The 19,829-nt window shown below is 39.5% G+C and overlaps 2 protein-coding genes across 2 annotated transcripts in view; one reads left to right on the top strand and one right to left on the bottom strand.

The window, feature by feature from the left end:
- Positions 1-1,080: 1,080 nt before the first annotated feature.
- Positions 1,081-12,263, bottom strand: GINS1 (GINS complex subunit 1). The gene is made up of 7 exons (XM_054987237.1): positions 12,096-12,263; positions 10,060-10,124; positions 7,968-8,063; positions 6,768-6,858; positions 3,702-3,818; positions 3,269-3,343; positions 1,081-1,589 (listed from the first exon to the last, which is right to left on the bottom strand). Exons 1-7 carry the CDS (start codon positions 12,168-12,170, stop codon positions 1,521-1,523), a joined length of 588 nt encoding a protein of 195 aa, XP_054843212.1. The 5' UTR covers positions 12,171-12,263; the 3' UTR covers positions 1,081-1,520.
- A 2,110-nt stretch (positions 12,264-14,373) lies between these two features.
- The window catches only part of ABHD12 (abhydrolase domain containing 12, lysophospholipase), a 62,816-nt gene continuing 57,360 nt past the window's right edge, over positions 14,374-19,829 (top strand). Inside the window, exon 1 of the mRNA XM_054985386.1 lies at positions 14,374-14,679. Coding sequence (XP_054841361.1) covers positions 14,495-14,679 — 185 coding nt within the window. The 5' untranslated portion in view covers positions 14,374-14,494. The remainder of the gene's footprint in view (positions 14,680-19,829) is intronic.

Raw genomic sequence — 19,829 nt, forward strand, 5'->3', positions numbered from 1 at the left:
TTAGTACTGAAATTTGCAATAGAGCTGCAATTAATTATATATGTATACGCTTTAAAAATGTATATACATTCATTTTTTTTAAAAAAATCAGCATTTTGATGCCCATTCTGAAACAGTTGTGCTGTGAAGAGAAGAATCTGTGCTTCTGTGAAAGCCACTTCTAGCACTGACTACAATATTTCAATGAGAGGATGTTGTCTATACAAGCAAGTGGACAACTTGATCTGTAAGCCATCTATTGTCCAGCATCTAAATAGATGGCAGCTGCCTTAATAGTGAGCTGCAGCATTTAGTTTTAAAGCAATTAAAAGAACATAGAATTTAAAATGAGAAATCCCTTTTTCTTTTCTACACCAACCCTCTCCAAAGGGAGAAAAAATTAATGGAGCAAAGCTAGGTGCTATGAAGTAAAGGGGGATCTTCTTTTCATAGTCTGTTCCTAGATCCTTGTGGATTAAGCTCTGTAAAATAAAAAGTACCTCATCTTGCATTAAGTCACAGTATCAATATACTGATGCTCTTGTGTCAATCTCTTTAGGAACCGTTAGATGTAGGTAATTTTTTTCTAAACCACTTATTTCACTAAAAATCAACGCTAGTCAAGCAACCAAGGCATCAAACAGACCACCATTTGTGATTTTCATTCATAATGTTTGATTAAAGTCTTTGTTATGCCTATAAATAAAAAGATGGAAACCAATTTAATGCCAGAAAGCATAAAAGCATTTGATCTCACAAAAATTAAGTGCATTAACAGGTTTCACACTAACCCCTCCAACTCATTAAACTGGGTCTTGGCGATTTTTCAAGTCATTAAAGACAACTCTCTTGGCAACACTTGGGACTCCTCACATATTACAGATACTAACTAGCTTATCGTAACTAGTCTCTATATTTTTCTTGGTCAGATTGGAATTTTACATAATTACATTTCACCTGTTCTACATACGTTACATGGTTGCTTGGCCCTACTGTTTTTCATACTACATTACATGATTGCACAGTGAGAGCGACTCATTGCATTCAAAGAAGTGGACTCTACTCCAAGAAAGCTTATGCTGGAATAAAATTTTGTTCATCTTTAATATGTCAGAAGACTCCTGTTTATTTATGCATTAGAGCCATTATTTTAATGATTACAAAGTTATCTGTGTAATGTTACATATACAGTGGGATGACCAATGAAATACGAACATAACATGAGATCATGTTTTGCATTTGTTCACAATGTTCTGTCTTTCCAGCACTTTTGCTGAAGTAGTATGTGAGTGACACTCTAAAAGTTGTCCAGAAAGAACCATATAAAGTTAGAAACATAACAAAATCCACCTGTTTCAGTTATTTTTCTATAAAATAAACCACATTCTCTCATCGCAAGGTATTATATGCCATTTTCACAACTGTAACTTGACAGGCTTTGTGACATGGTAGCCTGCTTGCAGCAATTTAAAATCTGTTACAATTTGGTTTATGGCTACTTCTTCTAAGAGTCCTCCTGCAAACTCTTGCCGATGGCTACTTTAGGACAGGACATGCTCCAAAATTCCTTGTCTTATTAGCTGCTCACATTTCCACCGGGGCAAAAAATGCTGAGGAGGGAAAAAGAGTAACCATTTTAAAATTTGCAGCAAATACTTAAGTTCTTTGTTCAGTTCACAGACAACCTAATATAAACTTAATTCAACAGTATGACAATCTAAAGGGATTTGACAATTGTCTACAAATCTTCAGTTTAGTTCAGATGTCGTAATTGTGTGGTGAGAAGTAAGTTAGTGTATAAAATGGCACTAATTTTGGAGGAAAGATATATAAGCAAAAAAAATAGCTTTCTGTCTACTGATATTTCTACAACATATTTATGTTGAATGCTAACAATAACATTCTTCAAAGATGTGTGTTGGAAAATATTGTCAACTTCTAACTCTTCGATTTATTTTTGCTGTTTGTCTGCTTCTCTCACTGAGACCCAAGGCGGATTACAAAGTTCAAGTCAATAAATTAAGAGCTAGGACATTCGATGAACAAATGCAATAGTGTATGGGTTATAGAAATTTGATAACAGCATAAATCCAAACAGAAATGAAATGTAAAAAAACCTAAGTAATTAAGACTTAACGATGCAGAAACTAATCAGCAGGAGCATATCCACATTAACAGAAATGTAGACTAGTCTACAGTCCATATCCCTTTATGAGGGCATCTCTCCGAGTCATTTCTTACAGCACAGCCCTAGTACCTGAGTAAAAAAGCCCGCCTAAATAATTCAGTTTTGTACAGTTTCCAGAAAGCCAGGAGGATGGGAACTTTTCTGATCTCCTTAGGCAGGACATTCCATAAGAATGGGGGCTACCAAAAAAAAAAGCACATGTACAAAAAGCTATAGATATTGCCCAGCTGCAGGGTGGTATCTGCAGAAGGCCCTATTCAGATAAGCAAAGCTGCTGTGAGAAAGCATAGCGAGAGAAGTGGTCCTGCAGATATGATGGGCCAAGGCCATTAAAGACATTGTGTGTGATAGTCAAAACTGAATTGAACCCGGTATCTGATGGGCAGCCAGCAGAGTGACTGCAGAATGGGAGCAGTATGTTTGCTCTGCCCAGCTCCTGAAAATAAATGAGCTGTGGAGTTCTGTTCTGGACTCTCCGAGTTTACTTTGAGGGAAGAACTTTGTAGAGAATTTCAGATGCAAAGTTTAACCTAAGTTATAGTAAGAGTGACCAAGAACAACCTGCAGTCTGAAATGTACGTATTTCTCAAAAGTAAGCCACATTGAATTCAATGGAATGTACTCTTGGGTAAGTGTGCTTAGGACTGAAGACAAAACATGATTATAGCCATTTAAGTTGATGTAATCTGGGCGGCCAGATTTGGAAGGAAGATGACTGGGCTCCTGTATCTAATAATTATGGAGATGGAGGAAGTTTGGGTACATACTTTTCACAAGGGGAGAGAAAAGCAACATTGCCAAATTTTGTTCCTCTGAAAAGCTATTAACAAATACATAAGCTCCATTCCTCTTACATATGACTGACTGGTGTAATAATTCTTGAACACTACCTGTAGCGCCTGTTTGCAGCAGTGGCCTCTATGAAAAATAACCTATAGTACACTGTCTAGATCCAAAGCTATATAATAATACTGGGGCTCCTTCCAAATAAAAAACACTAAAGTGACTTCACCTCAAATTGTAAACATAAAGAGAAGCAGTTATTTAATGACAGGGCAGTATGAGGAGCCCTGATATTCTTTGCTCTCTTGTCATAAATACCTGGCTATTCTTCTTCAACAGAATTATTGTGCCATCATCAATCTCAAATTCTCCGTAGTCTTTTAAACATCGAACCTAAGAAAGGAAAAATGGTTGTCAGCTAATCACGGAGTCCAAGTGATGTCAAAATAAGGCTGTGTAAGTAAATCAGTAGCTACCTATGCCATGTTATTTATTAATCCTTTACATTTGAGACAGAAAAGAATTTCTAATTCCTTAGAATATTAACAATTCAAGAACTGCATCTGAATTTAGCTTTTAATTATCTATTATAATCTGAATTCTGATAATAAAATACACCAACTGTGCAAAGAATTAAACCATCTTATTTAAGAATAGGCAAACCTTTTAACATCAACTAACCAAAACCCCAGTTAAACCTAAACCCACTTGAGAGGAATAAAAGGACTACATAATTCTCAGGGTTACTTACTTCAATATACAAGCTTTTGGGGGGTTTAATATCCTGCGTAAGGTCCAGCCCTTCTCCTCCTCCTATTGATCTCATATAGGTAGCTAAAGACTTCTTATACTGGTTGAACCATTCCATCTGGAGACACAAAAAGGCCCTCTAATTAATCTTGTGTTTAAATACTATTTTCAGTCTGTCAATAAAAAAATAGTCTACAGGCAAGGAGACCAGAAAAAGATAAAATAATGGGCTAACACTTGAATGCTTAAAAAGGTACCCAAACTATACAGAGATATTAACTGTCTTGTGCTTGCGGCACATATGGGGATAGCATGCTGCTGGAAAGCAGTTAATCCCTCATTCACAGGTCAGTGGTTCCAAGGGATCTGAAATATAGCATTAACGAAGAAAAATGTGTGCACTGAGTAAGGCTGTCTGAAGGACTGCTCATACTAGACATATCACCAAATGGTATTCCTTTATTTCTTCTGGGTTAAAAAATACAGCCCACCCCAATTTTGCAAGTGTTTTGGAAATATGTTATCACAATTTGAAATGTATGTTAGCTCTAAAACTAAAAAAAGAAAATGGTCAGCAAGTAATTTGTGAACATAATGCTTTTCAGAATACTACTTGTTCATTGGTGCAATGGTTAAAATTTATTTCTTTAAACATTTAACAGAAGATGTGTAACAAAAATCTTCAGTACATATACATAGTTCTTCTCTCTGATTTTTAGCATACTGGCTTCTCAGCAGGGCATGTATTCAAATACAGGCACAACTTCACATAACTTGATGTACCTTTTTGAGCATTAGCATATGCTTAAAAATCTGTAAACTATTGGGTAAATTTGCATCATCAACCACCAAATATATATAGTCAGAAAGACTAAGTTCTGAGGTACAACTGTAGTCTCCTACAGTAGGGTGGTTAAATTTTCCACGTTCAGGAAGCTCTTTCCACGTCAACGTATTTGGTGAGGAGCCCCTGTACACTGCGGAGGACTCTGCCTGCTTTTGTTTCTTGAAGGTCGGAAGCTTGAACATCACAGTTATAGGACACCGAAGCTTCATTCATACGTTGTACCAAGTCGACGATATGCTTGAATAAGTATGAATCCAGCTCGTGTCAACTTCACATGCTCACTCTTTCCTCCTGGTTTAAAGTTAACTTCAATTGCTCAAAATGTACAAAAGCAGAAGCATGGCTCAAGAAGACTTTGTTGAAGCTCCCCCATGCACCCATACTCTCATCAGTCTAAATGAGGATTCTAATTTAATCCAGAATTATAATTCTGTTTTGTGGGGGGAAACCCTAGCTCAGCTTAAGAACACGTCTTCATTCCTACATCATGGATTTCACCAGAGTGAAACTTAAATTAAGATTTGTCACTGTACTTCACGTGAGGAGAGAAAAGCAAGTGTCACGGAAATATGGATTAGTGCACAATGTAATTTAGTAATATAAGTATATTCTAGTGAACTTTGTATGAACTTGATGTAGTTTTTTCTAGCAGGTTGTATAACCACACAGATGTTCTTTACAGCTTTGACAGCCAGTTAAATATAGTGGACAGTAGCAGATAAATGGTTCTCTAGCTGTTAGAATGGACCAATGATGATCTGTTCACTTAATGTTTCTAGTCATCTTGAATGATTTATATAGTTTATCTTCCATCTGGCCATAGTATCACTTTTTGAAGTGATTGAAATTCTGAAGAATTAACTAAATTTATTTTATATTGTTGTCACATATAAAATATCTTAGATTTCTTCACGAGATACCATATGTCAGTTATAAAAGATGCTGCTCAGATAAGGAGTTAGGATCTTGCTGGAAGAAATCTCATGCAAGATCTCGGTGAAAACAATGTAATTGTCTCTTTGTGCTGATAGAAATTCAGTGTATTTCATGGTAAACTTGACTTTGAATCAATCTTAGATTAAATTGAGAGATGCTAAGTGAATTAATCCTTGTAGTTTGTATCTGTTCCATTTTTATTGGTTCTATCTTAATAGTACTTTATATTTTGATATCTTGCTTTACTAAAAAGAATAGAGTTTATTTCACTAAAGAATAAACATAAAACTCTGAAGAGAAGTCTCTGTGTCTTGGTGGAGAGATTACAAGCAAGAAGAACCGATCTAAATCATTTTTACTAAGTAACAAGGCTCAAAAAGAGATCCCTATTTTAAGTTTCAATTTGTAGGAACTGAGACCTAAAATAGAGTTGTAATATAAATTTTGACACTGAACAGTTAGAAAGCCTTAATGAAACGTGAATAAGCATTCCATTACACAAGGGGTGCACATGAGCCTGGCAACAATTTGGGTCTGTGCACAGTCAGGCTTAAAGTGATGTCTGAATGCAGCCTTAAGACTGTGCATGGGGATATAATGTGGCACAATAGTTGTTGGCCTCACTGGTGCATAAACTGAAAGGGCACTGTAGAAACCACTCAGTTCTTCTGCAGCTCTGTATTGAGTGGAAAGATAAGAGAAGCCATAAGTATTGATCTCCTCATCAAAAGAACCCCTAGTAATGTTCCAAAGAATCCTAGACTTCTTTGGAACACAGTTTGAAGACACAGAGCTATAGTAATTTGAACAGCAGTAACGGTATGGTACTCTTTACCAGAAATGTATATTACTATGTTTAATTTAGAATAGTTCTATGTGTTCGGAAAATACATGTGGGACATGTCTCAGGAGACTGTACCCTTTCAGAATACAGGCATGAGTACTGCTCCATGTTGGACCTTCCTGCATATGGAAAGCCAGCATGTGAGAGTTTTGGAGGTTACATTTGCTGAATAAAGGAAATAAAACACTATTTTGTGCCTGATATGTGCCTGATTTTTGCTGATTCCTCCCTTTTGCTACACCCCCCTGAGCCATACTCAGTGCTGTTCTTATAGGTTTCCTGAGTTCTGGGAGGAAGCATTTTAGGGGGCACGGTGGGCTGCAGTGGAAGAGAGGAGTCCTGCTCTGCAAGTACAACTGTGCTTGTAATACTTTAAATACAACTGCATATTTGTAGTGTTCACTTATCCTCTGAAACTATCATGCAACAAAGTGACTTACTTCTTCAGCTGACATATGAAATCGGACAGCGTTTGGTAAGACACTACCATATTCCCATCTAAGTGCTCGGATGCGAAGTAAGCGGTCATACCTGAGAAAACAACGATGGCAACATAAGCAATGTATTTAGAATCCAAAACAGAAAGTTTAACCCCATAATACTTCCTGAAGGAAAAATTAGAACTTTATTATAACCTGAAAGCCTACTCTTCTATGGATGCTGCACAGAAAAAAGCTATTGTTTTGGTGTTGGGAGTCTGCACAGTCCAGCTGCTGTGTAACAGGCTGTCAAGTACAGATGCTGCAACTGGTTGGAGCACTTGCAATGATTTCTGACTTGGAAATACAGTGCCACACGCTTGCTCCTCCTCACTCGGGCTCTTGCAGCGACTCCCACAAGATGGTGGACTTATGTGGTCTTTTGACCGGAGTTGCCTGTGTTAGTTTATTTATTTATTTATTTCAAATTTCTATTCCGCCCTCCCCGCGAGCGGGCTCAAGGTGGATAACAACTTATTAAAATACAAAATACAATAAAAACAACATATTAAAATACAATAAAAATCCATACACATTAAAAACAGGATGGTGGACAGCCTTCACAGGGAGGGTTAAGATTTTATACCCCCTCCCTTTTTTTAGGCTGGCGGAGGCCCAGCCTCAGCCATATGCCTGGCGGAACAATTCTGTCTTGCTGGCCCAGCGGAAGATTAGTAGGTCCTACCAGGCCCTGATTTCAGCAGACAGAGTGTTCTACCAGGTGGGAGCCAGGACTCAAAAGGCCCTAGCTCTAGTCGGCGGGCCTCCTTGGGGCCAGGGACCACCAACAGCTGTTTGTTCCCTGATCAGAGTGTCCTCCAGGGAATATATGGGGAGAGATGGTCCCGTAGATGCGATGGTTTAGGCTGAAGGCATGTCAGTGCTTCTTGAAGCACACAGTACATCTTCCAGTAGAGCTGTGGATCAAGCCTCACATTTTAGTGTGTGTAGTCACCTTAATAATCACCAGTAATAAACAATAAAAATGTAGCCAAGCAGGTTAACTCTATTTTTTTTTAATCATGCTGGGTTGCTTACAGAGTATGATTTACCAAGTTGCCTTAAGACTCATCGCTGTTGTGCAAGTCCAACTACCCTGAAAACCTACTCTGAAATGTGTTGGTCACATTTTCCTAGTTACAGAAACAATTAAAAACTTACAGGTATGCAACTATACATCGTCGATTTCTTAGTAGAGAGCAATGGCGAAATTTGATGGTTGAAATCAACTCGCTGTGCCCTGACTTAGCTTCATTTCTAATAATAGAAGAACATGTTATATTACATACATTTTAACATTGTTAAACTTTATAAGCATACACTGGGTTGGAGCCAAACCAAAAGAACCAAAAGCACAGAAAAATATCAAGCAAAATATTCCCCTCCCCCACACACATATATTTGTGTAAGCGTCTGTTCCATTTATAGCTCTTGTGAGGGATGAGTGGGCATGGGACACAGTGAAAGACCCTACAGGGACCATCTTTCCATGGTCATATTTGTACTTAGTATTTGTTAGCTACCATGACATTCCCTCCTCCTCCTTCCCTCTTCTTTCAGTGCAATCCTAAGAAGAGTTACTCGTCTAAGCTCATTGAAATCAATGGGCTTAGTCTGAAGTACCTCTTTTTAGGATTGCACTGTTTGTCCTTAAACAGCAGAAATGGCACCAGATGCATTTTTAAAATTCAGAAGTAACTATTTTATTTATTTTAGAGGGGAAAGGTCAGGTAAAATCAGGGGCTGAAAATTTCTGAGGTAATTCAACATAGAAATCTCTGAGGTAAAATCAGTACATGCACAGACTTTAGTTCTTATGCTCTTCACACATACTTAAATTCTTATGTTTAAAGGCTTTTGTTCCTGGGTTCCCCCCCAAACACTCTAGCACACTCTCTTTTAGTATTCTCTTTCCCTTTTAGGTTTAAGAATGCTGGTACCCACTTTCTAGTACCCTAAACCCCTTCTCCACTCTGGGTGGGGCACTAATCTGTCTAGAAGAGCGGTATATAAGTGCAATTATTCTCTTCCAACACCAGTGCTTTCCTTCCGTTTTTTTTTTCTTAACCGAAGGTCTCCAAAGGCAGTTTCCGACCATACCTGACCAAGGATCTCGCTACTCTCCAGAGCTACCTCCCTGTTTGACTGGGTAGGGAAAGTCTCCTCTCTTTAGAAGATCTATCCCCTTTCTTTGGCCCGAATGGGAGTCTGCACCTACTTCCCAAACCTCCTCCAACTTTTCCCTAGTTCTCCTGTCAGTGTCAAAACTGCTCTCAGTTAGAACACCTTCTCATGCTCCATTCCTCTCAGCTAGGGCTGAAAACAGACCCTCCCCTTTCCAGCTCATGCTACCCAATCAGATCCCTTGGAGTAGCCTCTCTCTCAAATCTATCTGTCTTTGAGGGATTAACCCTTAACAGTCCTTCAGCTGTTAGTACAGCACTTCCAGGCTTTCAAAAAAGTGCAGTCTGTCACTGCTACCTCGGATTTTTTTGAAAAAGCCAAGATATAAATGTAAGTAAAACCATATGCTCTTTGGTTAACTCTTTTATGAGAATTTGTCCAGGGTGCAACTCTGGCACCTGCATGACTCCTTTACAACAACTCAGAAACCTCAGCCCTTCCAAATTCTCCACAGAAAATGAAGGAGACAACCAAAAGAATTGTGTAATTAGAGATTTTGCCATTAATAACCAAAACAGACTTCCTTGTAAAGGAGAATACAACAGCAACAGGATGACTGACAAAAATTGGGCACGTTACAATTATTTTATCAAAATGTTACAAAATTTATTTAATAAACTATCTACATTTAAAACCAACAAATTAGACTTTCCATGTAGTGCTAATTTTCTTGCTTACCTTAATTTATGGCAATGCTATTTTTCAAAATAACCCTTTTATATTTGTCAGAATTACTAGTTTTAGTATAAGCTGTTCTAAAAGCTTTACTAGCCACTGAGCCTTTTAATAATGGAGTTTAATTTGATTAACCTCTGTGCATTTTAATAAATATTATATGGGCCTTATTAAATGTTTATTTTTAGCCTGGAACACATTGTTTTACACAGAAAAGAGCATTAAAAGAGAATCCATAACCACTGAGGATCTTCTAACATTGAGGACTATTTTTGTACAAAGACAATAGTTTAGAAGATGCCCTGATTTTTCTGGTGGTTATCAAGCCAATTATCTTATAACAGAATAAATGTGCCTTTATGTCTCATTTTTGCATTTGATTTTCTTTACTTACACATCAGCTTGGTTCTGCTCATATAAAGCTTTCATTTCCTCAAGCACTTGTCTGATACCATCTTCCTGCAACAGACAAGTACCAATTTCATCAATCCTTTTGAAAGATTCTTATTAATAATTTAAGGAAAAAATTTGATTAAAAGGTGCAAAGATTTTTCCATAAAAAATGAAATCACCTAAGGTTTAAAAGGAAATTATCTACATGTGACCAACCCAGTGAAGAAAAAACAGTGTATAAGCAGCCAGGCTATCACAATAAGTATAAATGGAACGTGTATCTAAGTGCATTTGTTATCTGTACTATACTGATGATTATCCCCACCTCCATTTTAGACATAAGCAGAACTAGAACATAACTCAAAGTATATAATCAACTCAATTGTTGATTGAAAGATCAGTTGTTGGACATTTCTCTCATGCCTAGCCCCACCACTTGAGTCCAGACACTTCCCCTGCAGCCTTGGGCTTCTGCCCTCAGCCGGACTAGTCCACTGTGGCCTTGGTTGTCTCAAGGGAACATTTCCCAGCTGTGCTTGTTGCAGCTTATCCAACATTACAGAGAGTGACTTTGTTTCAAGGGTGAGATCACTAATTTTTTCTGGTTAGATGTTGGACTATGATTTGGGAGACCCAGATTCAAATCCCCACTCTGCCTTGGAATTTTGCTGGGTGACTCTGGGCCAGTCACATACAGACAGCCTAACTTATTTCACAGAACTATTGTGCAAATAAAACAGAGGAGTACAATGTAAGCCTTTTTGAGTCCCCATGATCTTAATTCATTAATTTGGCAGCTAATGTATATATTGGCAAACATTTCATAATCATAAAGACATGTCAATAAACTATCCTCCGTAAACTGTTATATACTGATACTTTGAATATATTTTCTGTTAGTTTAAATCTAATTCAAATGTAGTGATGGTTGTTGTGGGTTTTCCGGGCTGTATTGCCGTGGTCTTGGCATTGTAGTTCCTGACGTTTCGCCAGCAGCTGTGGCTGGCATCTTCAGAGGTGTAGCACCAAAAGACAGAGATCTCTCAGTGTCACAGTGTGGAAAAGATGTTGGCAGGCCATTTATATCTACTCAGGAGGGGTGGGGTTGAGCTGAGTCATCCTGTAAGCGTTTCCCAGGGTGTGGAATGCTAATGGCAGGAGACTTCACTGTATCCTGAGGAGGTTCTTTTGCATATGGATTGGTGCTTGATGTGCTAATCTTCTCTGCAGGGCTATTGTCGGGCGTAGAGTGTTTTGTTAGCCTGGTATTTTTCAGAACTGGAAACCATGCACATCATGGTTAGCACATCAAGCCCCAATCCATATGCAAAAGAACCTCCTCAGGATACAGTGAAGCCTCCCGCCATTAGCATTCCACACCCTGCGTCAGGAAATTTAAGCAGCATCAATGTGATTTTAAAATCTGCAACTAATGCTGGTACCTTCTCCTTGTAGCAACTGTTTATTGTTACTAACATTAATTGATCTCAAGTTCTGGAACGGGGATCTTCAGCGAGGCACACATGGGAACACTGACACCTTCCTGGCACCTACCACTTTTTAGAAAGTGGGCAGGGCCAGACGGGGCTTTTGCCCAGCGGGGATTCTGAGCGGCCATTGGATAAATGAAGTCAATATGAAACTCGGCCATCTAGTGTGCTACTAAAGAGGGGGTTATACCCGAATCAAAGGCCGAATCAAAGTTACCTCCGAGGAAAGAGAAACAAGTTTGATCTGGCCAGCGCATAGGAACCTTGGGGGCTTCATGATGGAAGGCGATGGAATATAAATGCAATACAGCAAATACTCTAATGTCGCTAGTGGGGTGAACGACTGTCTTCGGCTGCTTAATTTCCTGAGGAGAACAAGCCGAAGTTCCCCAGTGGTTCCGGTCTGGGGCGCGGTGGGGGAGAGAAAGAGAAGCTGAGAGAAGCCGAATGGTGTCTCTCGCGCCCCTTTTAGAATCGCCTCTCCCAAACTTCCGCTGAGGCCAGCCTGATAAATAAGCGAATGAAAAGAGCCGAGGAAAACGCTTACGTTGAAGGCTGGGAGCTGCCCGTCGCTGGCGCGGTGGAGCTCCCGGATGAGCTCGATCGCCTTCTCGCCGAACATGATAAAGCCCCGAGCAAAGGGCTCCTCTAGACCCCAAACGGCGCAGCCCGAGTTTCCCTTCCGGTTGCCTCAAAAGGCGCAAACGAAACTCGCGCCTCCGCACCGCCTGGCCAATAGAAGTACTCGCCTTCTGCCGCTTCATCTCGCACGGAAAGGCGAAAGGAGGGGCAAACGTGGCCGGTCCGCCTGTGGCCAAAGGATTGAGACGACGCACGGAGGAACCCAGCGCAAGGGCGACTCGACGGGAGCTTTCTTCTTCTAAAGTACTTCCTGCAACCCAGCTGAGCCGAAGTGCTAGGCTTACAGAGCAATCCCAAAGAGAGTTACTCTAGTCTAAGCCCTCTGATTTGAGAGTCACTGCAATAACTCTGTTTAGGATTGCATTGTTAGTTCAGAGAGTTTTCTGGCTAGAAGATGGCACATAAAGGGATGGATGTTACTCTTCTCATGACTGAATGCAATCTTAAGAACATTTGCCTGGGAGTAAGTACCATTGAATAGATCTGAGTAGACCAGCTAAGGATTACTCTGTGAAATATGTGTGTGTTATGTGTCCTGGAGTCTGTTCCGATTTATAGCAACCTCCAAATAAAGACCTCCCAAACCGTCCGATCATTAACAGACTTGCCTAGATCTTGCTAACTAGAGGACATGGCTTCGTGTATTGAGTCTAGCCATCTTATTTGGGGCATTCCTCTTTTCCTGCTGCCTTCCTACTGTGACGGAAGTACGATAGCCTCAGTTTTATCATTTTAGCTTCTAGGGAGAATTCAGACTTCATATGATCTAGAACCCACTTATTTGTCTTTTAGGCCGTCCATGGTATCTGCAGAACTCTTCTCCAGCACCACATTTCAAATGACTTCAGTTTTCTTGTCAGTTTTCTTCACTGTCCTACTTTCTGTGACATATGTGTGAAATATTTCCAGGGTGGGGAGAATATTTTTGTGTTTCTCCTTTTCCCCATGGTCATAGATTCAGAGGAGTTAGCCGTGTTAGTCTGTAGTTGCAAAATAGTAAAGAGTCCAGTAGCACCTTTAAGACTAACCAACTTTATTGTAGCATAAGCTTTTGAGAATCACAGCTCTCTTCATCAGATGCTGATTTTTCGCAGGACTGTATTTCCCTTTTTTCCAGCAACAAAATTTCTGGGCAGTTTTTCCATTGTCGTTCATACAATTGATTCAGTTTTAATCTCAGGTTGCAAAGGAGATCTGCTATATATAGTTCTACACAGATGATACCATCTGGTTCATGCTGATGAATTTGGCTCCCCTGCAAAAATCATGCTGAAAAAAAATGTGACGCAAGGACGCTGATATCGGTGTCAGTTCTTTGTGAGGCGAATCACTTGGAAACATGCGATTCTTCTGGAATTTACGTTTGTTTACAACCGAAAAAGTTGAGCAGCAGAATTGGGGAGTAAGGCAGAATGCTCTAGTTCTAAACCAGCATCAGCCTCCCAAAAGAATAACACCGCAATGTAGAATTACACACATAGATACACGAATCAAGAAGATAGGCGTGCTTAACTACATAGCATAGGGTTTCCTAACATGTTTGTGAATTCCAGTACAGAGAACAAATAAACTATTCCACTTTCCCACAAAAGCATCGCATTTTTACATCTCCCATAACATGAGTGCGTGTATAATTTGCCACGTCTCCTCTCATTCTTCTGCTGAGAGGTTGCAGGGTATTAATTTTTAAACGAATAATTTAAATTTAAAATTAATAAAAGACATAAGCGCCAGTAACAAACAGGCTAGCATGCGGCAGGACTAAACGCGAGTTCCAAGTAAACACTGGTCTTCGCTAACCCGCGTTCAAAATGGCCGCATGTGCTACCGTGCCCGAATCTTAAATGGCTGCTTGATGTTTCTTTAGAGAGAAGATCCAGAGGAGTTAGCTGTTAGTCTGTAGTTGCAAAATAGTAGAAAGTCCAGTAGCACATGTAACTTTATTGAGGCATAAGCTTTCGAGAACCACAACGCTCTTCGTCAGATGCATGTTAAGAGAGAGAAGGATTTTTTTTATTAGCCGGAGCGAATAATTTGTTTCCTTCCTTTATATGCACGATAAAATCCAGCGGCGCGGACGCCATCTTTTTCCTGGTCAAAACAAACAGAAAAAATGGCCGCCAGTCCGCCCTTTCCCAACTATCGACGCGTCTAAAGGTCACATGGCTGAGGCCGCTTCTGATTGGTGGTAGATAGGAGATGCTTGTTAGTCCTTCGGTTGCCGGGCTGTGGCAGATATAATGTAGGGAAAGGCAGTGCAGCTGGCTCGTCTTCCCTCGGGCAAGCAGAGCAGGTATTGCCGGGATGAGAAAACGGAACGAGTCTGTTACTTTGGAGCATGAGCGCTTCTCCTCTTCGGCGTCAGCTGCCGCTTCCGCTCCTTCCCAAGCCCCGCAGCTGGACAAGGGCTTCAGCCTAAGGTCGAGCCTGCGTCTGCCTGGCAGCGCCCACCCGGCTGGAGACTCCGGCATGAAGCGGCCGCTTGGCAGGTGAGCTCCTCCCCTCTTACGAGGCTGCATCGCTATGACAACGCGGCCTCGCTCGTTCTCCCTCTACCTGGTGGTGCGAGCCTGACCTCGGCCTTGTTGTTTCCATGGCAATGAGGGGCCAAATCGATGCCACCAAGACAGCCAAGCTTCCTTTTCCCACCCACTCAGACCTTGGCATCGCTATGGCAGCCCTCCCCAGAGCTCCGTTGTTGCCATTCGTGCCACCTGAGTAGGGTGTCCTTCTGTTACTGGGCTGCGAAGCTGGCCCTGGTTGCGCATTGAAGCCAGGTCTGAGGGTAATGCCCAGTTTCTGATTAGAGAAAACTTGGAGACTTCCCTGCGCATCTTTCCCACAAGGGTGTACTAGGCTTACAGGCTGCAGCTGCCGGCAAAGAATGGGTGTGTGTCCCCAAGACTGGTATCATGTAAGATCTTTCATTTGAGCTGGCTCTGCGTGGTTGTATGCATGTGTATTAAAAAGACGTATATTTGAGGTGTGTTCAGGTGAAAACTAGTTTCTGTTGATTTTGGCACCCTTCTGAAATCCCAAAAAGCTAGAAATAAATCCTCTTTTGACATTAAAACTAACAAACAAAAACAAAATGTTTTCAGTTTAGAAAAAAACTATAAATAAAGCTTTTACTAGAATTGCTGCATTGTAATTATTTCAAAATAGTGGCTGTTTGTTGTAGAAAAAAAGGAGTGATGTGACTTTTATGGATTAGAGTTCCTGTCTTCAGATGGATGGTACCTATGCAGTGTTGTCCAGGGGAGGCTGTAGGAAAAACTTTTCCTTTCATCTCTCTCCTGAAACCCTGAATCTGTCTCTCTTGCTAGAAAAATGCACATGTACACAAATCAAGTATTTTCACTCTTTTTATTCTATTGATGTCCATTGTCATTCCCCTTGGATTGTGGCCAAGTCATTTCCTGTGTTGGAAAATTTGGGAAGAGATTCCCCATCAGTAGAGGGTTAAAGGATTTATTTATTTATTATTGATAGCCTGCCTTTCCCACTGAGCAGATTATAGAATAATAAAAATGCAATCATACAGCAATGAACATCAATGAACAATGATCAGAGCACTCAAAGACCTTCAACCCAATCCTGTACGTGTTCTCCTGGAAAGTTCACTTAAAACTTACTCCATGTAGCCTTTTTCTTTCTGTTGACAAATCAAGAATCATACAGTATTTCTGTTAAGAAAAGGAAAGTCAAAACCCTAAATTGTTGACCCTTCAGTTTTTAATCTCAACAAGTGTTATCACTTGTTAGCTAGTCTTCCAGATAAAAGGAATTTAGCAGCACCTTAAAGACTAACAAAACTTATCCAAGCACAAGCTTTTGTGAGTCAGAATTCACTTCATAAGGTTTGCAGTCCTACACATCTAGTGAACTGAACTTTGTCTCAGAAACCTTATACTGGAACAAATTTTGTCAGTTTTTAAGGTGCCACTGGCCTCCTTTTGCTGCTACAGACTAACATAGCTACTTGTCTGGAAGAATATTTCAGATGTCAGATATAAGAAAGGCAAACAAAGTTTTCTGGGTAATATGAGATGTCTCCTTGGGTCCATCCTACTTTGAGTGCAGTTCTCGGTGTAATTTAATTTGGATATTGTAGCATTTTATTGTGATTCATAAATCGCTGGAACCAAAGTACCATTACTGTTTTGTACAGGGGCACTGGCTTTGCTTATATTGTACCTGTAGTTAAGTAATTTAAGTATCTTCTTTACATTATATTAGTTAAACTTTCCTCTACTGCCATCTGACCCTTCCTCTGCTCATTCAGCAGTTCTTTATCACTTCTTCCCCTCTATTTGCTTATTCATCAGTTCTTTACAATGTCTCACACTGCACTCTGTTGTTTTTCTATAACATATGCTAGTTTACAAAGTGACTTGTAATTTATGAATTGCATTTCTCGCAAGAGCATCTGAATCAGCTTAGACTGAGGGAGGGAGTGGCTTGTGCAGACCACTCAGTGAGCTTCAAAGTTGAGCAGGGATTTGTGTAGCTCCATCTATGACTGAATTCACAATTTTAATGATAGAAGAACTGATGTCATCAATATTAGAAATAGGCAAAAGTGACCTTGGTTCAAACTGCAAGGCAAGCTGGGTGAAAGTAAGAAAACAATTCTAAACTTATGTGTTGCTGGCCCACTAAACTGTTGTTTCCTCTTCAAGAAATTGAAGCCCCTTTCAGAAAGTTCACTTCCAAATGAATGGATATATTAGAATATGAACAATATTAGAATGTTTTATGTGAAAACATGCTTTACCAAGTTAATTGGACTTGCTTCCAAGCAAATACACACAGAATTGTGGTGATAATTCTGTTTTGTGGCAGTTCTTAGCAAGCTGTTTTCTTACACCTGTTTGTCTTCCAATTTGAACAGAAAGTTCACGTCATTCTGCTTATAGTATTCAAAACATTGGTTCTCCTGCCATTACTTTTCTATTCAGATCCTGTTTCATTTAAAAAGGCATTGCACCTAATATTCCAGATTTCAGAGTTGTAGGAAAACAAAACTAACAGTGAAATCCTAAACAGAATTACTGCAGTCTAAGCCATTGAAATCAGTGGGATTAGACTGGAGTAACTTTGCTTAGGATTTCACTGTAAACGCTTTCTTTTCAAATAGATTACCCAGTTTTACCTTACTGGGTTTAGAGGGCCAGTGTGCTTCAGTGGACAGGCATGTCAGTTTCTGTACTACTTTTTGAACTTTTTTTGGTGAGCATAGGTTGATAGCAGATTTATGTGTGCTTGTGTCAACATTATGTTGAATCAGTATAGGTTTAGTAATTTCCTTTTGATATTCTCATGCAAATATTTGAACACATACTTCTGAATCAGCCCAGTATTTTACTTCCACTACTACAATATACTCTGACAGCAGTTTTCCAAGGTATCAGTAAGAGGTCCCTCTCAGTCCTGCCATCTGAAACCCTTTATCTGTTGATACTGGCTGCTGAACTACTTAAATTGCTTTATTTATTACTGAAATTCATTTTGCCAGTCTGTCTTTGATCAGGTTTTATATTAACCTAAATTTCTCAAGTCATTTGTTATAAATAGCTGCTATGCCCTTCCCTCCATTTGTCTAATTTATTATTATTTGCATCATTTATACTTGGCTCTTCTCTTAAAGTATTCAAGAAGGCTTACAACAAAATATAAAAATAACAGAAGTTCTCTTGGAGAGCAATCCTAAACAAGCCTACTCAGAGTCCTACTCTGGTATGTTCAGTGGGGCTTACTTACAGAAAAGTAAAGATTACTTTGCTAGCAATTTAGAGTATTTTTGTCTACTTTGTGATTGTCTGATGGCAAAATGTAAAGGCCATTTAAATACACTTCTTGCACTGTTAACAAGCAGTGTAAAAGTAGAAGCATCTTGTTAGAACACGGCCTCCCTTCTTATTGTAGCCAGTTCTGCTGCTAGAAAAAAACAGTTTATAGTTTGTGTTCATAATGGCAGCATCATTGAAGATTAAAAAAAATCACATTGATAATGATCATCTGGTAGGTACATTGCTTGAATTTGTACGTTTGAGTTATCTTGCAAGATAAAAGGTCTTCAAAGTTGTTGGTGCTCTTTCACCCTCTAGCTCTCATTCCCTCTTCCAGAAGAAATTAGCTCTTTGATTATTGTGTCCTTGGTAGGAAAAGGGGCTCTCTTGACCTCCATCTTAGGACCCCCTCCCCCCAATTTGATAGCATTTTGCAGTTGGTCAATTAAGGATCATGTCAGAAAGTCATAGCTCCTGTGTTGTAGCTGCATGTAACTTCTTTGAAACTTGCATCATCTTCACAAACTTGGATGTCCAAGTACAATTGGCACAGATGTTGCATTTCACAATATTAATGTTCAGAAATGTGTTTGGGCCCACTTTTGGAATAATAATGAGCTTTAAAAGTTATGGGTTATAAAACAGAGGAATTGAATTCTGTTCTGTTGCCTCCTTTTCCTTCGGTTTTGTTTGCTATTTTGCTTTAAAATTTCTCTTCAAGAATGCTAGCTGCTTTTTTTAACTGAAACCTGGAATTCTTTGGACAATACAGGTACCTTATAGGGCAATCCTAAGCAGAGTTAAGTTCACTGAAGTCAGTGGGCTTAGAAAGGTGCAACTCTGTTTAGGGTTGCACTGTCAGATACTGCATATGGTTTTTATGTTGTTTGTCCCCACTTATTGCATATGAGATGAAATTATTACCTTAACAAGTAGCACCTACAGTTACTTTGACTTTTCACATAGGCTCTTCACTGAAAAGCTCATTTGACAATGTTTATTCCCTTTTAAGCTTCCAAGGGTATAAAAACTATGACTGGTCACAAGGTGCTGAATACGTGTATTTTAATTACTATTTAAGCAAGCAATTTAGTTACTAAGACAGCTTTACTTTATATGTTGGTTTTTGTTCTAGTTAGAAGAACAAAAATCACTATTTTCTGTACTTCATGTCCTTAAAATGCTTAATAAGATGGCCTCCAAGTCCTGTAGTCTACATTCATTTAGCTGGTAATGCAGCTTGTTCAGCTTTATGATTGAATCAGTTTGATATGATTTGAGGTAAGGTCAAATTGAGCTCCCTCTTTTTTTAAATTGCTGCAGGTGCTTGGAATGAAGCTATTTCCATAGTGTAGCTAGAAATATTTTAAAATGACATTTCATTTTTATATATTGTTACTAGATTTTTGTGCACTGGCTGACTTTATTAGTATTTTGTGCCTGATTCAGTGTTCTGTTTCTGTGCAACTTATGCACTTGCTCGTTTGCTTTACTATTGCGGAAAGAACTGCTTGTCCTATGTCCAAAATCACCTAGTGACTTTCAAGAAATAACTAGCAAAAAACAGGCCTTGCAACACTAACTACGGGCTTTCCAGGTCTGGTGCTGATCCAGAATATAACTCAAGAAACCTCATGAATGTTCTAAACAGATTGGAGATCATAATTGCACCACTCTCAGGGGGCTCAAAATTCTCTTGACTTTTGAAAAAAACTTGACTAATTCTCTCCCCAATTTATCTGCTTGCCTTCTTAAAACTTTCTTCTGCGAAAGTCCCCCCCCCCCCTCCCCAGTCCTCATACTATCTAAAGTTTGAGTATGTGTAGCTGGTATTTGCTTACATTTCA

Source organism: Eublepharis macularius, chromosome 1, assembly GCF_028583425.1.
Source record: "Eublepharis macularius isolate TG4126 chromosome 1, MPM_Emac_v1.0, whole genome shotgun sequence".
Lineage (NCBI taxonomy): Eukaryota > Metazoa > Chordata > Lepidosauria > Squamata > Eublepharidae > Eublepharis > Eublepharis macularius.

Excerpts from the sequence above, each read along its gene's own strand:
- GINS1 (XM_054987237.1), bottom strand. The coding sequence starts at position 12,170 with ATGTTCGGCGAGAAGGCGATCGAGCTCATCCGGGAGCTCCACCGCGCC. Across the intron at positions 8,064-10,059 it reads GAGCAGAACCAAGCTGATGT|AAATGAAGCTAAGTCAGGGC; the intron begins GTAAGTAAAGAA and ends TTCTATTATTAG. Across the intron at positions 3,819-6,767 it reads TTCATATGTCAGCTGAAGAA|ATGGAATGGTTCAACCAGTA; the intron begins GTAAGTCACTTT and ends TTGTGTCTCCAG.